Source organism: Euprymna scolopes, chromosome 5 (genome assembly GCF_053919585.1).
Source record: "Euprymna scolopes isolate OS-2025 chromosome 5, ASM5391958v1, whole genome shotgun sequence".
Classification (NCBI taxonomy): domain Eukaryota; kingdom Metazoa; phylum Mollusca; class Cephalopoda; order Sepiida; family Sepiolidae; genus Euprymna; species Euprymna scolopes.
The window spans coordinates 71,765,359-71,782,406 of NC_136486.1; the positions used below are offsets into that span (position 1 = coordinate 71,765,359).

Sequence of the window (17,048 nt, forward strand, 5' to 3'; positions counted from 1 at the left end):
CTAGGGTAGATAAAACAAATAATACATAGAGATGAAAGATTCCTCTCCCCTAAGAATAAAACATATATTCAATATCTGCTTTTGTTTTTTCATTGTTTATACGGTCCCGAGCAACGCCGGGTAGCCCTGCTAGTATATATATAAAAGTAAAAATATTTGTGAGTATGTGTAGATACTTTTCAACCTATAAATTCAATGGACTTTATATCTACAAACTTGAAATTTGGCATATAGCATATTCAGACATGTAAACAACTGTCTAATCCGTTTTCACGTGGGGAAAACGGGTCGCTAAAGGTACAAAATTGAAAAATTAGTTCTTGGAGGAGGGTCGTCGAGTTTTTATCTGTTTGCTGACTGTTCCACGAATGTGCATCTATAAATGGTTCACATGACATATTCATTATATTAAAAATAAATGGGTTTGAGAACACTTTTAAAAGAACGTGTCAAATCGGCTTAATTGTTATCGTATTTGTCTCATTGTCTTTAGGTTTTGGTTTCGATCTATTTTTTACTTTCAGAAGTAGACTGTTCAGAAAAAAAACATAATACTCGCATGCTCATGTCTCAATTTCTGTGTGAATTTAAATATACTACTTATGCGTATTTTATGACTGGGCAACACTGGCCGACCTGCTAGTATAATATAGAATATAAAATGCTATTAAAATTTGACCATTCTATGTTTTTTTATGTTTAAACAATTAACAGTTCGATTGTTTACAAAGGATAGTTTCTATTGGAAGCTTCGCATGATAAATGGGAGGAGTGTAGTATTCCCCAGCACCAGCAATGTATACACAAACAAACACATGTTAAGTAATAATCAATTAATTATTACATTGACAGTCCAATTTTTCTGGGATCACTGATGTTGAGCTACGTTAACCAGTTAATACTTAGATGGATGATCGGTTGATCAAAGTCACTTTCTCTAATACCCGTTGGATATATATGAACCCTTCATTGCCCCTTTTTACTATGAGCTAGAGAATAGTATTGGTAGAGCAAGTATTGTCGGAGAATGAAAACTCTAAAATAACACCAAGCCTTATTTTAGCATTGCTTCTGATCGTATTTTAGTTGTTCTTTCAGAATTGACACTCCACAAACTTTTACAGGAAAAAAACTTCTTTTCTGACTTAAATAAGATCCGATTTTATTAAGCGTAAGCAACCGATATATGCATACAAACCGCTTGAACCCACCTAAAAAGGTATATTTTATAGACGAATATTTCTTACAATTAACCGAAATAAAAAGCCGAGGGAAAGGATAATAAAGTATGTATAACCTATTTACCGTATCTCGCTGAATCAGAGGAATACGAAAGGTAGGAAATATTTAGCTGAAACCGCACCCATCTAGATAGTAATCGAAGGGTTGACATCCACACCTAAGCATTAAACTTCGCAGGTGGCCAGAGACGAAGATTTACAATTGCAATGAGTTTTAATCAAGGGCTAACATCTTAATAGATGTTTGAAGAATGAACTCGTTTCGTTCCACACACAAATAATTAAAAAAAAAACATTACAGATGAGAGATGATCGTCAGAAAAAACGATTGGTTGAAGAACAAATGAGAACGTAAATTCGAATAAGCTCAAGTCCATAACAGTAAATTGCATATACTTTAGATGTAACTTACAAACTACAAAAACAACAAAAGGTTTATTGGAGCAACTAATGAAAAAAATGAGCTTAACAAAAACAATGCCAATCATACACACATACGACTCCAGATTACTTTTGTGAGTTTTATCTAGACATACGTCGTGTTAAGGTCAGTATAAACGTCGGTGTTAATAAACACCACTGTGGAATTCATCGCGGAACTGTTGAGAGTTATCTGTGTGAGTGAATTTGAAGCAGATGCATACAAGAGAAACGATTAATGGATTTCATACTCTTGAGAATATAATAAAACGCTTTATACTTCAATCCATATTTTATCTTTTCTTTTTCCGTGGTGTATAAATATTTCGTTGGCGGGGTACTTCTACAGAATAAGCAACACGCCTTCACTCAATCCGGGCATTTAGCGATGAAAATACTATTTTAAACTTAAGCATGAAGACCACCCGATAGATAGAAGTTCATTCAATCTACGCGTTTTGCCATGAAAATTATATTTTAAACTGAATCGCCAATGTATCTAAAATGATGCAGAATTATTCGTTCTCGTTCGAAAACGACATAATCGTTGTACAAGTGAACACGTACAATTTGAGTAATTCAGATTATCTACCCCTCTTTGCCGATCTAATAACGATATATGTTGATTTCCGTTCACAGTCAAAGCAACGTTTTATTTTGTCGCTGTCTCTCAATATGGCTGCCATAGCAAAATACATCCTGCAATATACGCCGATGTCTGCACTGTGCCTAATCCGCACAACAAGTACAGGAAAGTAGAATCATTCCATTAGTGACAACGAAACATGGAAACCATTTTTATTAAGTTCTTGAATTAACGGCGATAGCATCTTTATATGGCAACTAAACAATTGTGATACTTTGAAAAGTGACATATAGTTAGAATGTATATTTAGAATCTATCTTTAGCTCTGTGGCTTTCTTTCTTTCTCTCCAGATTTTCCTATCTACCATCAGTTACCTTAGACTTTCAGGATCACAGTTGGCATCATGTGCAATTTGCTGGATGTGCGTGGATCTAAGTCGTCTTATGCTCGTGTACCCGTGCCGTCGCATTCACAGCAATACCTTTCTCATCAGCTCTCACTTGCTTTTCTGGCAGTGACTGGCAAATCGTAGACGCCACTTCCTTGTGGTAGTAGATATGGTAGGTAAATTTCCATAAAGTTGCTACTTGAGATGATCTTGTCAAGATATATGACACACTTCGTAGCATGCGGGTGTACATGCCGTCCAGTATTCTTTCCAATCTTTTGGTGAGTGTTCAGGTTGAAACACCGTAAAAAAAGAATCCATCACTGTTCTGAAGAACTCCATTTAAAATATTTTCTTTCTATAAATTAAGATGATATTTCAATTATTTACGGATACACAAACAGAATGATCAGCCATGGATTTCGGGTTAGATTATTTGAATCAGGACAAAATGATTTCGCAGAGCGAATTAAATATGAAAAATATAAAGCAAAATAAAAAAAAATCTGCTTTCTATCTTTACACGTACACAAGCATTCATTCTCTCTCTTTCTCTCTCTCTCTCTTTCTCTCTCTCTCTCTCTCTAACTCTAAGTTTAATAGTATTGATACTTCTCGTGATATTATTTTTGTTTATAATAAAATATTTGAATTTTTTATTCTTCCATTTCTTTATAAAACATGTCTGTATGTCTGTGTGTGCATATAGGAAAGAGAAGAAAGAGAGGGGGAAGAGAAATAGAAAGGGAAAGGCAGAGAGAGAGAGGGGGGAAGAGAGTGGAACAATTCATACCGTATAAAATATATGTGTGGGGCTCAAACAGAATGAAGTGAGAAACGCTGATAAAAACTTAGTTAGAAATTGACCATCTGATAAATTAATGGCAAATTGTGACGAATGAGAAGAATTAAAATTGCATTTTTTAAACATGACACCATCCCACAATTGAGAAATATTTTAGCATTCATTTTTGTTATTAAAATATATAAGAAAAGCCTTAGGGAAACAAACATGTATAAACTCAACTTTACTATATTAATAGATAAACACTAATAAGAATGTATACTAATTATTCATAAAAAAAACACCAAGTATAAATTATTACGAAATTCAAAGTATATAACAGCTAATCAACGTAACTCGTAATTGAAGTGATATATAAAGAGTATGTTGAACTGAATGAAATAATCGACATGTACTCATAAAGTGTACATTATTAAAGTTGCTTACATGTCCATCCACGGTTCTATCAAATTAAAATAGCAGTTTTCGTCAGACGACAAAAGTTAAGCAACAACCAGTAGTTAGATGGGGGCTCATTCGTAAATATTGAGTACTGTAACTTTACAAGTGGATTTTTTTGTTTGGTTTACGGCAGATCAACCATGTTTGATTTGTTTGGTTTACGGCAGATCAACCATGTTTGATTTGTTTGGTTTACGGCAGATCAACCATGTTTGATTTGTTTGGTTTACGGCAGATAAACCATGTTTGATTTGTTTGGTTTGCGGCAGATCAACCATGTTTGATTTGTTTGGTTTACGGCAGATCAACCATGTTTGATTTGTTTGGTTTACGGCAGATCAACCATGTTTGATTGTTTGGTTTGCGGCAGATAAACCATGTTTGATTTGTTTGGTTTGCGGCAGATCAACCATGTTTGATTTGTTTGGTTTACGGCAGATCAACCATGTTTGATTTGTTTGGTTTACGGCAGATCAACCATGTTTGATTGTTTGGTTTGCGGCAGATAAACCATGTTTGATTTGTTTGGTTTACGGCAGATCAACCATGTTTGATTTGTTTGGTTTACGGCAGATCAACCATGTTTGATTTGTTTGGTTTACGGCAGATCAACCATGTTTGATTGTTTGGTTTGCGGCAGATAAACCATGTTTGATTTGTTTGGTTTGCGGCAGATCAACCATGTTTGATTTGTTTGGTTTACGGCAGATCAACCATGTTTGATTTGTTTGGTTTACGGCAGATCAACCATGTTTGATTTGTTTGGTTTACGGCAGATCAACCATGTTTGATTTGTTTGGTTTACGGCAGATCAACCATGTTTGATTTGTTTGGTTTACGGCAGATAAACCATGTTTGATTTGTTTGGTTTGCGGCAGATCAACCATGTTTGATTTGTTTGGTTTACGGCAGATCAACCATGTTTGATTTGTTTGGTTTACGGCAGATCAACCATGTTTGATTGTTTGGTTTGCGGCAGATAAACCATGTTTGATTTGTTTGGTTTGCGGCAGATCAACCATGTTTGATTTGTTTGGTTTACGGCAGATCAACCATGTTTGATTTGTTTGGTTTACGGCAGATCAACCATGTTTGATTGTTTGGTTTGCGGCAGATAAACCATGTTTGATTTGTTTGGTTTACGGCAGATCAACCATGTTTGATTTGTTTGGTTTACGGCAGATCAACCATGTTTGATTTGTTTGGTTTACGGCAGATCAACCATGTTTGATTGTTTGGTTTGCGGCAGATAAACCATGTTTGATTTGTTTGGTTTGCGGCAGATCAACCATGTTTGATTTGTTTGGTTTACGGCAGATCAACCATGTTTGATTTGTTTGGTTTACGGCAGATCAACCATGTTTGATTGTTTGGTTTGCGGCAGATAAACCATGTTTGATTTGTTTGGTTTGCGGCAGATCAACCATGTTTGATTTGTTTGGTTTACGGCAGATCAACCATGTTAGATTTGTTTGGTTTACGGCAGATCAACCATGTTTGATTTGTTTGGTTTACGGCAGATCAACCATGTTTGATTTGTTTGGTTTACGGCAGATCAACCATGTTTGATTTGTTTGGTTTACGGCAGATCAACCATGTTTGTTTGTTTGGTTTACGGCAGATCAACCATGTCTGTTTGTTTGGTTTGCGGCAGATCAACCATGTTTGATTTGTTTGGTTTACGGCAGATAAACCATGTTTGTTTGTTTGGTTTGCGGCAGATCAACCATGTTTGATTTGTTTGGTTTACGGCAGATAAACCATGTTTGTTTGTTTGGTTTGCGGCAGATAAACCATGTTTGATTTGTTTGGTTTACGGCAGATCAACCATGTTTGATTGTTTGGTTTACGGCAGATAAACCATGTTTGATTGTTTGGTTTGCGGCAGATCAACCATGTTTGATTTGTTTGGTTTACGGCAGATCAACCATGTTAGATTTGTTTGGTTTACGGCAGATCAACCATGTTTGATTTGTTTGGTTTACGGCAGATCAACCATGTTTGATTTGTTTGGTTTACGGCAGATCAACCATGTTTGATTTGTTTGGTTTGCGGCAGATCAACCATGTTTGTTTGTTTGGTTTGCGGCAGATAAACCATGTTTGATTTGTTTGGTTTACGGCAGATAAACCATGTTTGTTTGTTTGGTTTGCGACAGATCAACCATGTTTGATTTGTTTGGTTTACGGCAGATCAACCATGTTTGATTTGTTTGGTTTACGGTAGATCAACCATGTTTGATTTGTTTGGTTTACGGCAGATCAACCATGTTTGATTGTTTGGTTTACGGCAGATCAACCATGTTTGATTGTTTGGTTTACGGCAGATCAACCATGTTTGATTTGAGAAATGATGAATCACAACATCTTCTGTGCACAATTGTATACGAATAATTTAACACACGTTGTTATTTTGACGAAAGATGGGGCTAAATTGAGGGGCAGAACAATATCAGTGCTTACAATAGATACATTCACACTTCTCTTGGCCTTTGTAAATAATAATCTGTTAAAATAGAAATGGATTTGAACCCAGCATAGCCGATTTCATAGTAAAATATGCAATCATGGACCCCGCGTTGGAATGTGAAATGACTGTACAGTCACCTTTATTTATATATTTTGCAAGGTATGAATACATCTGTCATTTCTCGCATAAGACCAGACAATGAAAAATAAAAAAAACACTACGTGTATCCGATCGATTTTAAATTTCTCCTTGCCACTGGGTACCAGCCATCATAGATCCAGAGCATAGAGATTGCACAACTCTGACTTTATTATGAATTGCTTATCACGCAGGCACTCTTTCAGATAGTATTCATTGCTTCAATCAGCCATGTATATCGACGGAACAATTTTAGACGATTGCATGTGTTTGAATAAAATAATGCATATTCAGTGGCTGACTTTATTTATATTCAATAGATAAAGTGTAAAGATCCGTAATTAACGATAAATTAGTGTTTGCTAAAGTTGGCAGGAAAGATGGCCGTTGCTGCGAGAACAAAAATATGGACTCGTTTTTTAAGTCGGTTTTCAGATTATTCATTTAAGGAAAAGTGATTCTTTAAAAAGAACAAAAAGAATATTGATATTAATGTTGTGTTTATTGTAACCTTTGTAAATGACTTTTATTGATGTAAAATGATGAAGAAAAGGAAGTCTGAGTTCCAAATTATTGTAGAACTTAAACAACGCAAATAAAATTTCAAAAAGTGAGTTTGGGAGAACATAAAAATGCCAAAATGGTATCAATTTTGAATTAACAACAATGTTGTTGTTGTTGTTGTTGTTGTTGTTGTTGTTTTACGAAGCGAAGGGAAGTTCTCTTTCTTTTCATGTTATCGACGCTCATCCATTCAATTTACATCCTCAATCCAGTCAGATGAGCCATGATGCATACAATCGGCAAAGCGATAGCAATTCACAGTTTTGTGTCTTTACATAATCATCCTAAAAAAGGCGCTCATGTCAGCTCCACATACAAAAATCACAAGCGAAAATAAACGAAGAGTAGTAAACTGCCCAGAGTAATATCTTGCACGACAGCAAGTAATAAAGTGACTCCGTTATATTGATAATTATACGCTTATTGGCATATATGTGTACGCTATGTTATATTCCACAATAATAATTGAAAATTCGTTGGTGCAGCTAATGTAATGGATAGGCACAGCCTAAACGGAAGGAGGGAATTGGTATTTTTTGATGGAGTTTCTCCTTAAAAATCTATCAAAATCAAGTAATTATCAAATCAATAGTAAATTTTCACCTATTATTAAGTGAATAATTATTTATAACGGTTTACATTTTTTATAATCGATATTCATATATATATATATATATATATATATATATATATATATATATATATATATATTTGTCCACAAACCCTTGTGGTTACAAATATGCTTAAAATAATCAGCCGAACAAACAAAAAACAACTGAGCACGTATCAGGTTTTAAGGTTGAAAATCCGAATTTTGAATGTGTTTAATTTTTCATCTTTTGTGTTTTAAGTGTGAAATTCGTTGAACACACACACACACACACACACACACACACACACATATATATATATATATATATATATATATATATATATATATATATATATATATATATATATAGATTGTTTTGGTTTCGGTTTCGATTCAAGCTGATGAACCTAAGTCATATGAATATATATTTTTTTATTTTTGAAATCGCAACTTTGCAATATATAAAAATCGATATAACATTAATTCTATAATAATAAATACAAAATCTGTAAGAATGAAAATATCATATTTAAGCGTACTTTACTTACGGACTACACCGAGCGTCACTGCTTACTTATATAACTTTTGCAGCTTTAAGAAAAGAGCTACCTTACACACACACACACACACACACACACATACACACACACACACACACACAAAATAATTGTAAATATATTCTTTTTTGCAAAAACGCTGGGGTTTTCATTAGTTTGTTTAGAGTCCACAGAGTGAATGAGGCATTGTGGTAAATGTTGCCAGTCAAGAGTAAAGTCGTCAAAGACTCCATTTTCACTGTAGTAACAAAGACCCTGCAACACTCCCCCACCCAGATATTAAAGGGCCTTGTGCCTAGATTTGTTTTGTAAATTTGAATTTTGCTTTTAATTTATTTTAAGTTTACATTGAATTATTTTGATTGTAATTTTCATTTTCACGAAATAAATTATATATAAAGATTAAAGTGTAGTATCTGTTCTTCAGATGCTGCACTTCCATTTCTTGTTCTCTTTCGGTCGAGGAGCAGTCCTTCACGACTGAGACAATTTTTTATTTGTGTACCTTTTCTCCGCGTTACAAAACGACCCTGGTGTCTAACTTTGTCCCGTGGGGAGGCATTGTAAATAGGAACAATAACATCAGGGTGTCTCCATTTACGCTGAACATCTACCGAATGCCAACGTCAATATAAATGAGTCTCCTGTGGAATTTCCATAGGTCATGCTAGTTATTATTATTATTATTATTATTATTAAACTTTATATACATTTATTATTCTAAGAGAAACATTATCATTAAGAGTAACTTATAGAGATAGATGAAGAAATCAACTGTGTAATTTTCCCGATAAGAACAGAATACGCATACAATTGTTTCTTGTAATAAAAAGAATAATTAACATGAAAACATGACAGTGCATGCAAATGAACAAAGGGTTTCATCTGTACGCTATAAAAACTGAATGATTGTCATTGTCACAAACAAGTTGTTTTTTTTTTCTTTTTTTTTCTTTTTTTTTTTTTTTTGACAGCCGCCATTACAAGTAAATACAACACTCGGATAACGCATACACTTGTCGGTCAAAAAAGGTGTCGTTTGTATGCTTGAAACTTGACTTCAATTTCAAGAATCTCTAAATTGTAACTGTTCTCATCTGCCGTTCGGCGCATTGTATAAGATGCACGTGCAAACCATAAACTCGTCTATTCGTAATGAAACGTCTATCTGGATAGAACCTAGCGGTCAGATTATCTCGCTGAATATTAAAAGTTTTGAAGATGCTTTTCAAACTGTTTTGAAAAGCATCTTCAAACTTGGCGCTACACAATCTTTCATATCGCATTAATATTCACTGTAATTATTTGGGCTACTATTCTCATCTTGATTACCATTCTCACAAGGTTTTGTCTTTAGATGCCCGTTTTCGAACTTTTGTCAAATTCAGAGACATTAGCGAATTTTTTTGTACCTCACTTGTAATCAACATGGTTACATTGTTCTCGTTCCGGTAGTCATAAGCGGGTAGACGTGCTAATTTAGTTATATTTAGTTATCAAATTCTGTAGTAATGATTAAAACTTATACCTTCAGATAACTATCACTTAAAACTGATCGTAGTCAACACTGTTATCCATTGCGCTACACGTTCATGTGGACATTGTGAAAATAACAACCAAGATGAGATTAGTAAACTGAATGCAAGACAAATCATCAATCAAAAATTAAGAAAATATTTTTACTCATCTCAAATAAGTAATCTTGATCTCTACTATTGTATAAAAGGAATTTTGTCTTTGTGTGTGCATGAGCTCGTTCTCTATAGACTCCGAAACAGTTGGCCCCATTTTTATGAAATTTCACACAAATGTACTTATCTATCTAGCAGTGTCATTAGATAGATTTTGTATTCGACAAGTATGGATAATCGATAATCGAAATAATCCGATGAAAGAAGAAACAGGCGATTTGAACACCTTATACAACTTAACATCACATATAAAATCAACAGTAGATTCTTTGATATGACAGGGACGCATTCGAAATGAATGTTTCTGTTTAAAGCATAACTGAATCATGATAGTTGATTTTTTCATTTTAAACTTACAATGTATACTACAATGCATTGTGGAATAAGTCATAGCGGGAAGGCATGTGAGGCATCCTTTCGGTGCGACCCAATGGGTTCCCAGGTAGAGCAAACAATGGTTATAGTTCTTTAATTTGATTGATTTTGATTTTAATAATTTTAATTTTATACTTTCATAAAATATGTTATTATATAAATTCAAATAAAGAATTTTATTTTTAGAATTAAAAAATGTATCATTATAATTTCATAAACATATTTCCTATAACATTTAAAATGAAATAAAAACTTTTATTTTTAATTTTGTTATTAAATGTGCAAATAAAGACTAATTGTGTTATTTTTATCTGCATAATTTTATTGTATATTTTTCAGTTATGTCATTTTCTTATATTTTATTTCAATAAATCACTTCACAATAATAATAATACTGAAGAATAATGAAAGTGAAGGAACTGATTTGCCTAATCGATTTGAATGAAAAATGGTTGATTTCACTGATTTTTATGACAGTAACATTATGGAAGTATGAAACATTCGTTCATCACCATTCAATCCAGGGCAACGTCGAGTCTTCCTGCTAGTTATCTATAAATTTAGTTTTCAGTATTTTCTGCATTTACTCATTTGATAGATGAAGGTTTATGGCGATATCAGGTTATCGTATCACAAGACAATTATTTGTATCCTAAATATCGCTGTGTATTTTTAAGAATAGTTTTAGTGCTATCATTAATCTTAAGTTATCATTCATTATTAAGAGCGCAGTTTTCAGTGTATATGGGTTTAGATGGATTGGAAGTTCGCACACACGTACGCATTCACAGTGACACATTTCCTTTCGTATAATAGTATATATATATATATATATATATATATATATATATATATATATATATATATATATATATATATATATATAGCGCGAAATTACATTATGGCATTCTGTGCCTAACCTGCTGGTTAAAATAAGTAAGCCGTATTTCTTATTATTAAATTAAAATAATAAATAATGGAAAAGCTAACTAATTTGTTTCGTACCTCGCTCCTCAGATCTAAATCAGTATAAAAATAAGGTAACAAATAACAGCGAAAGACAGTGGAAAAGAAAACATTATCATCTTAAGGTGATAGGGAGAGTGTGAATGAAGAATAACTCAACACTGAAATTAAGGCTACACGTAAATAATTTGGCTGGCGAATTTTTGTTGGCATGTGTTGCTTTATTCAAATGTCTAAACTATCACTTTTGAAAATTTTATAGCAATAATAGATGTTTTAAATGAATGCTTATTTAGGCCACATACATTGTTTATTATTGCATCTGCGTATGTGCAACCGACATTCCGTTTGTATGTACTAGGCAAAAACCTTTTTACACTCAGATGTAATCGCTGCTCTAGATGTGTGTGGACGAAGGAAGAAAAACCTGCAATCTTGCAAATATAACTGCAAGCTACTACCAATAAGAGGATTTCAGGCGGACAGGCATATCTGAGCAGGCTCTTTCGTTGGCTTTGTACGTAAGTCCGATTCGCTAAAAAAAACTGTTGTGATTGCTAGTTATGGCTTTATCAACTAATGTTAAAATTAAAAAAATATATTTAAAAGAATATATATCAAATACTGATTTAATGAGCAATTTTGTCTAATATCTTTTACGTTATAATAAAAACCAGTATATATATATATATATATATGCATATATATATATGTATATATATATATATATATATATATATATATATATATATATATATATATATATATATATAGCGTTATTTGTAGTATTCCGAATTTCTACATCTAAATTTCCGAATTTCTACATCTACAATATCCGATAATCATAAATCTTAATAGGAATGAACGAAAGAAAATAAAAAATAAAAAATAGATTGAGATCCTTAATTTTAAATGTAGAATGAGAATGAACTAAATATAAAGTAATGTTAAACTTTCTTCCCTTGTTGAATAAGTTTTAAACAAAAACTTTTCTTAAATCACATAAATAAGGTTAACCGATATTTTTAAATAAACTCAATTCCAGATATGAAACTAACATAGAATCGCAACAATTTAACTTAGTTGATTAGTCCGGATTAAAAAAATAGTTTAAATTAAATAAAGAAATAAAGAAATTTAATTTAAGAAATCAATGAATAGTATTAATAAAACATATTAAATGGACATAGGTAATTAGTGGGAACATTGTATGATATTTTGCTTGAACTTTTTTTTTAATGGAGATAATATATAAACACGTAAAAATACTTTGCAAGGATTCGATATAGGTAAAATATGTTCGCTTGTTTTTTTTCCTCATAAGGGAAATGGTTTCCATAATGTTTTATTGTTAAATTGTTTTTTTATTCAATAAATCTGAAGAAAGGCGGTTCTTGTGAAAATTTTCAAACGGATTGGATGTGTCCGAATAGTCTTGAAACAATTGAAACTAACAATGAAATACACTATTTGTTGCTATCAACCCATTCTTTGAAACCTTTTTTTTTGTTAAAACAATATATATATATATATATATATATATATATATATATATATATATATATATATATATATATATACATATATATATATATAGTTAAGACTTGTTTGGGCATTTTTAGCGATATTAACAACTTCGAAACGTTGTTATTTTTATTCTTTACGCTATATATATATATATATATATATAGATGTTTTCCGATATATATATATATAAATATATATATTTATATTTATATATATATATATAAATATATATATATATACTAAAATTGATTCAAATTCTAATATTTCTAAAAGTTTTTTAAATAACACTTATAAATTATCATTATTCACATACTCCGTGTAAAATAGTGAAAACAAAATCCCTAGAATGTCAGCACTAGTCTCATTATTTTTAAAGAAAAATCCTGCACGTGTATAGTCTTTTATATTTTAAGAACACTTTCTAGTCTGCCTTTCACAGACAGTCACACATACCGACGTTCTCTCTCTCTCTCTCTCTCTCTCTCTCTCTCTCTCTATCTATCTATCTATCTATATATATATATATATATATATATATAATATATATATATATTCTACTTTATGTAGATATACTTACTTTAATAAATTTGTCTCTCTATTAAAATTCATTCTCCATCATTCTAGAATATACTAAACAAAACTCCTTAATAGCCATCCAAACGAAGCTGAAACTAATACAAATTGTGGCCCTTAATAAAATTTTCAGACTATTATTAATCATAGATCCACGGACGGAGCAAGACAATGTAATCGAAACGACTTACCTTTGTTATCACGATATTTGTATAGAAAAAGCCACGTGTTATATGTTTTTATGAGATGATACAAGCTGCTCAAGTAAAGCGTCCAATAAGTGAAATAAATGAATACTTTGACGCCATGTTTTGAGGCGAATCCGCTGTAAATGGACAGGAACATTAGATAGATGCTGAGCATTGTTTGGTACATGGCATATGATAGCGTCGGCGACCGGAACGCCTTGAAAGAAAAAGAAAATAGATTTTATTACAAACTGACATAATGAATTTTGCTTTTGAAAATAAATAACCCAACAGTAATTTTGAAAAAAAAAAAATCACGCCAGTTCTTTTGTTAGATATTCTTTACATAAGCAGACTTGGTATTCCATAGCAACGGTTCTAGCCATAGCATTTGTAATGCAAATTCAATTCTTGTTATTGTAACAAAACAAAATATAACAAATAACGATTGGCGACCTAAAAGTGAAGAGAACACACGAATTAAAAGCAGACAACGAAAATGCAGAGAACTGAAAACGTAACTTTTCCTCTCCACAAATAAATAGATGGAGTATCGAGATATATAAGATATAAAGAAGGAGTATCCATGTCATGAGTGTCGGAGAACCAAACAAATGAAGTACATTAAAACTACATTATCTTTTTATGTTGTGAACTAATAGCCGTCTGTCACCGAGTATTATTTTGTTTTACTTCAATCGAAATCAAGGGGACCCTTTATTAGCGCTAACACATTATCTCTATATGAGATACAAAGATATTGGAGTCTCCCATTAAATTCTGATCTCCTTCTTAAATGTGGAGCTAGTAAAGAAGAAAACATTAATATTTTTACTTCCCAATTGATCAGTTAAATATGTCATAGTAGATTTTCCTTGTTGTCTCTTTGCCTTACCAGAATCCATCTAGTTTGGTGGAGTATCCAGGTTAGTGCTGTTATAAGAGGCAACATCACTTGGAGTAATTACACAATTCCTCGTATAAGTTAATATGGGGTTGCTACACAGAATGGACCTTATTTTTGATTGCCAATAGTATGTTATTTTTAATATTTAGTAAGGTTTTATTTGCCTAAAAGAAAAACCTGTATACAGTAAACTTAGACACTGGAAAATGGTGTGCAGTAGACATTCATGTTCTATCTGTATGCATTATGAGTTGTGTTTTCTAATGTGAACAATGAAAAGAGTCATTTCATTGAGAAACGTATTTTATTCATGATTCATAAGGGATTTAGTTTTATTACGTTATGTTTAAAACAGAATCGATTTCATCGATGTATTTTACAAAAAGCATTTTTCTTGACCTTCTAACAGGGATCTGTTTTGATACTGCACTTCATCTTTTCTGCCCTCTGTCGTTGGAAGAGGGGTCCTTCATGACTGAGACAATTTTTACTTTTGTTCCTATCCAGAGTGCGCCTTTTTTGGGAGCTGGATTTTCCCCACATTAAAAACCGGCTTTATGTCTAACTCTGTCCTTGTGGAAAGACAAGTAAATAGGAACATATTTAATTACGACTATCAAGTTTGGTTTGGTTAAATTGTTTCGGTTTTTATCTTATTAATAAGTTAATACTACATTGTGTCATTTGGTTAAATTGTTTCGGTTTTTATCTTATTAATAAGTTAATACTACATTTTATTATTTAATAAGTTAATACTACATTGTGTCATTTAATGTCGAATTCATGAATATTGATTTATATTTATATGCTTCCAAATTTTAATATCTTCAAATATTTATAGAATAATTTGTTTTGGTAGGCATATATTTTGTAGAAAAATAGGCAACATGTTTTATTAATCTTGATATGTACTAATACTTCTCAGAGAGGAGGGATCAAAAGAGAGAAAAAAAAAGAGACATACGGACGGACAAAGAAATAATGACAGATATCCAATTCTATCACATATTCTCAGAGACGTAAATATTAATATAATATCAATTGTTGCTATAGTAATAATTCTTAGTAACTTTCTCTGTAAATTTTCTCTAATAAGAAAATTCTTCCAGTTGATGTTAATTCAAGATAGTGCTTTACATGTGCTTTGTCCAGTCGTTACTGTGAAATACAGGATACCCCCCCCCAAAAAAAATTGATTGTTATTGAAACACACAATCATCTCAGCAATCAAACTAAATCAATTGGCCATTCATTACTGAAACTTGGTAGATAAGACATAAACCTACTTTTATTTTTGAAAAATAAGGTTGGATTACAGAAAGATTTGTGGATGTTATTAACAATACTCTTGGTGGCATACTATATATATATATATATATATATATATATATATATATATATATATATATATATATATATATATTGTGACAGCCGTGCCACAGTCGACTTTGTTTCTGCTACTGCAATTCCGGTAATATTATTAGATTGAAATGATGCATTCAATTTCAGAATTGGACGATAATTCTGAGATGAGTTAAAATAATTAAAATGAATAGCGTGACTCAAATATGTGAGTATCCTTTTAATTGGACACAGAGCAAAAAATTAAAAAAATGAAAAAGAAACCACTAAACTAAATAATAGAGCATGTCAGTAAATAAAAAAAAAATGTATAGTGTGACTTACTTTATTATTCCTGCGTAATTCTCCAGTAAATATGTACCGAGTGACCTACCCGCAAGTTTATTTGTTTTGTGTTCTTGCTGTTCTATTCAATTGAAAAGCGTGTAAATTCGGTTAATACATTTATCGTTTATTGCTGAATGAAAGAACGAACATATATATATATATACACACATATATGTGTGTGTGTGTGTGTGTGTGTGTGTGTGTGAGTGTGTTTGTGTGTGTCTGTGTCTGTGTGTTTGACTGTGCGTCTCTCTCTTCGTCATCATAGATATAAATAGAAAGATATGAAAGGACGAACTGTAAGCGATAGATACTAATAAATTGATATAGATAAATACATAGACGTGTAAAGGGCAAGCAGATATATAAGGAAGAATAAAATACATAGAGGGTAGAAATATATTAATAAATTTATATAAATAAATGCATAAATATGAACAAAATATATGAATATATATGTATTTCCAACGTGATATTTTAATTATTATAGTAAAAAAATAATTATAAATATATATATATATATATATATATATATATAGAGAGAGAGAGAGAGAGAGAGAGAGAGATAATATTTTATGTTTTCTATTTTTTGTTGTTTTCTAGGAAGCTTATTTCTTTCTTGTCTCTTGCCGATACAAAGTAGAGTGTGTTACTCTTTAAAAGAAGATCCAATTTTAGTATCCGCCATTTCATAAAGTAAGTGTGCAGTTTATATAGTGTCCATCTACGCAGTTTTAAGGCAGAAAAGTAACATCCGAATGCTCGACAGACAAATACAACAAAGACGCTAAACAAAACAACGAATGGTTCTTTGAAGAAAAAGGAGACAGAGCCTATACATATGCACGTGGACGGTTAGTTTTGCTTATGTGGCTTCGTATAAACAAAGCAAAACGACTAAAAGAAACATGAGACTCATACAAGATACGA

General features: G+C 31.9%; 1 protein-coding gene across 2 annotated transcripts in view; it reads right to left on the minus strand.

The window, feature by feature from the left end:
• LOC145276838 (protein rolling stone-like) overlaps positions 1–17,048 on the minus strand; it is a 323,933-nt gene that overhangs the window by 66,954 nt on the left and 239,931 nt on the right. The window contains exons 1-2 of one of the 2 annotated variants that reach the window (XM_080128202.1): positions 16,116–16,235; positions 13,526–13,739 (exon numbers count right to left, since the gene is read on the minus strand). In XM_080128202.1, the coding sequence (XP_079984328.1) occupies positions 13,526–13,709 (184 nt within the window). In that variant the 5' untranslated portion in view covers positions 13,710–13,739; positions 16,116–16,235. Of the gene's footprint in view, positions 1–13,525; positions 13,740–16,115; positions 16,236–17,048 lie in introns of those variants that run through there. The other variant, XM_080128201.1, reaches the window with a different exon arrangement.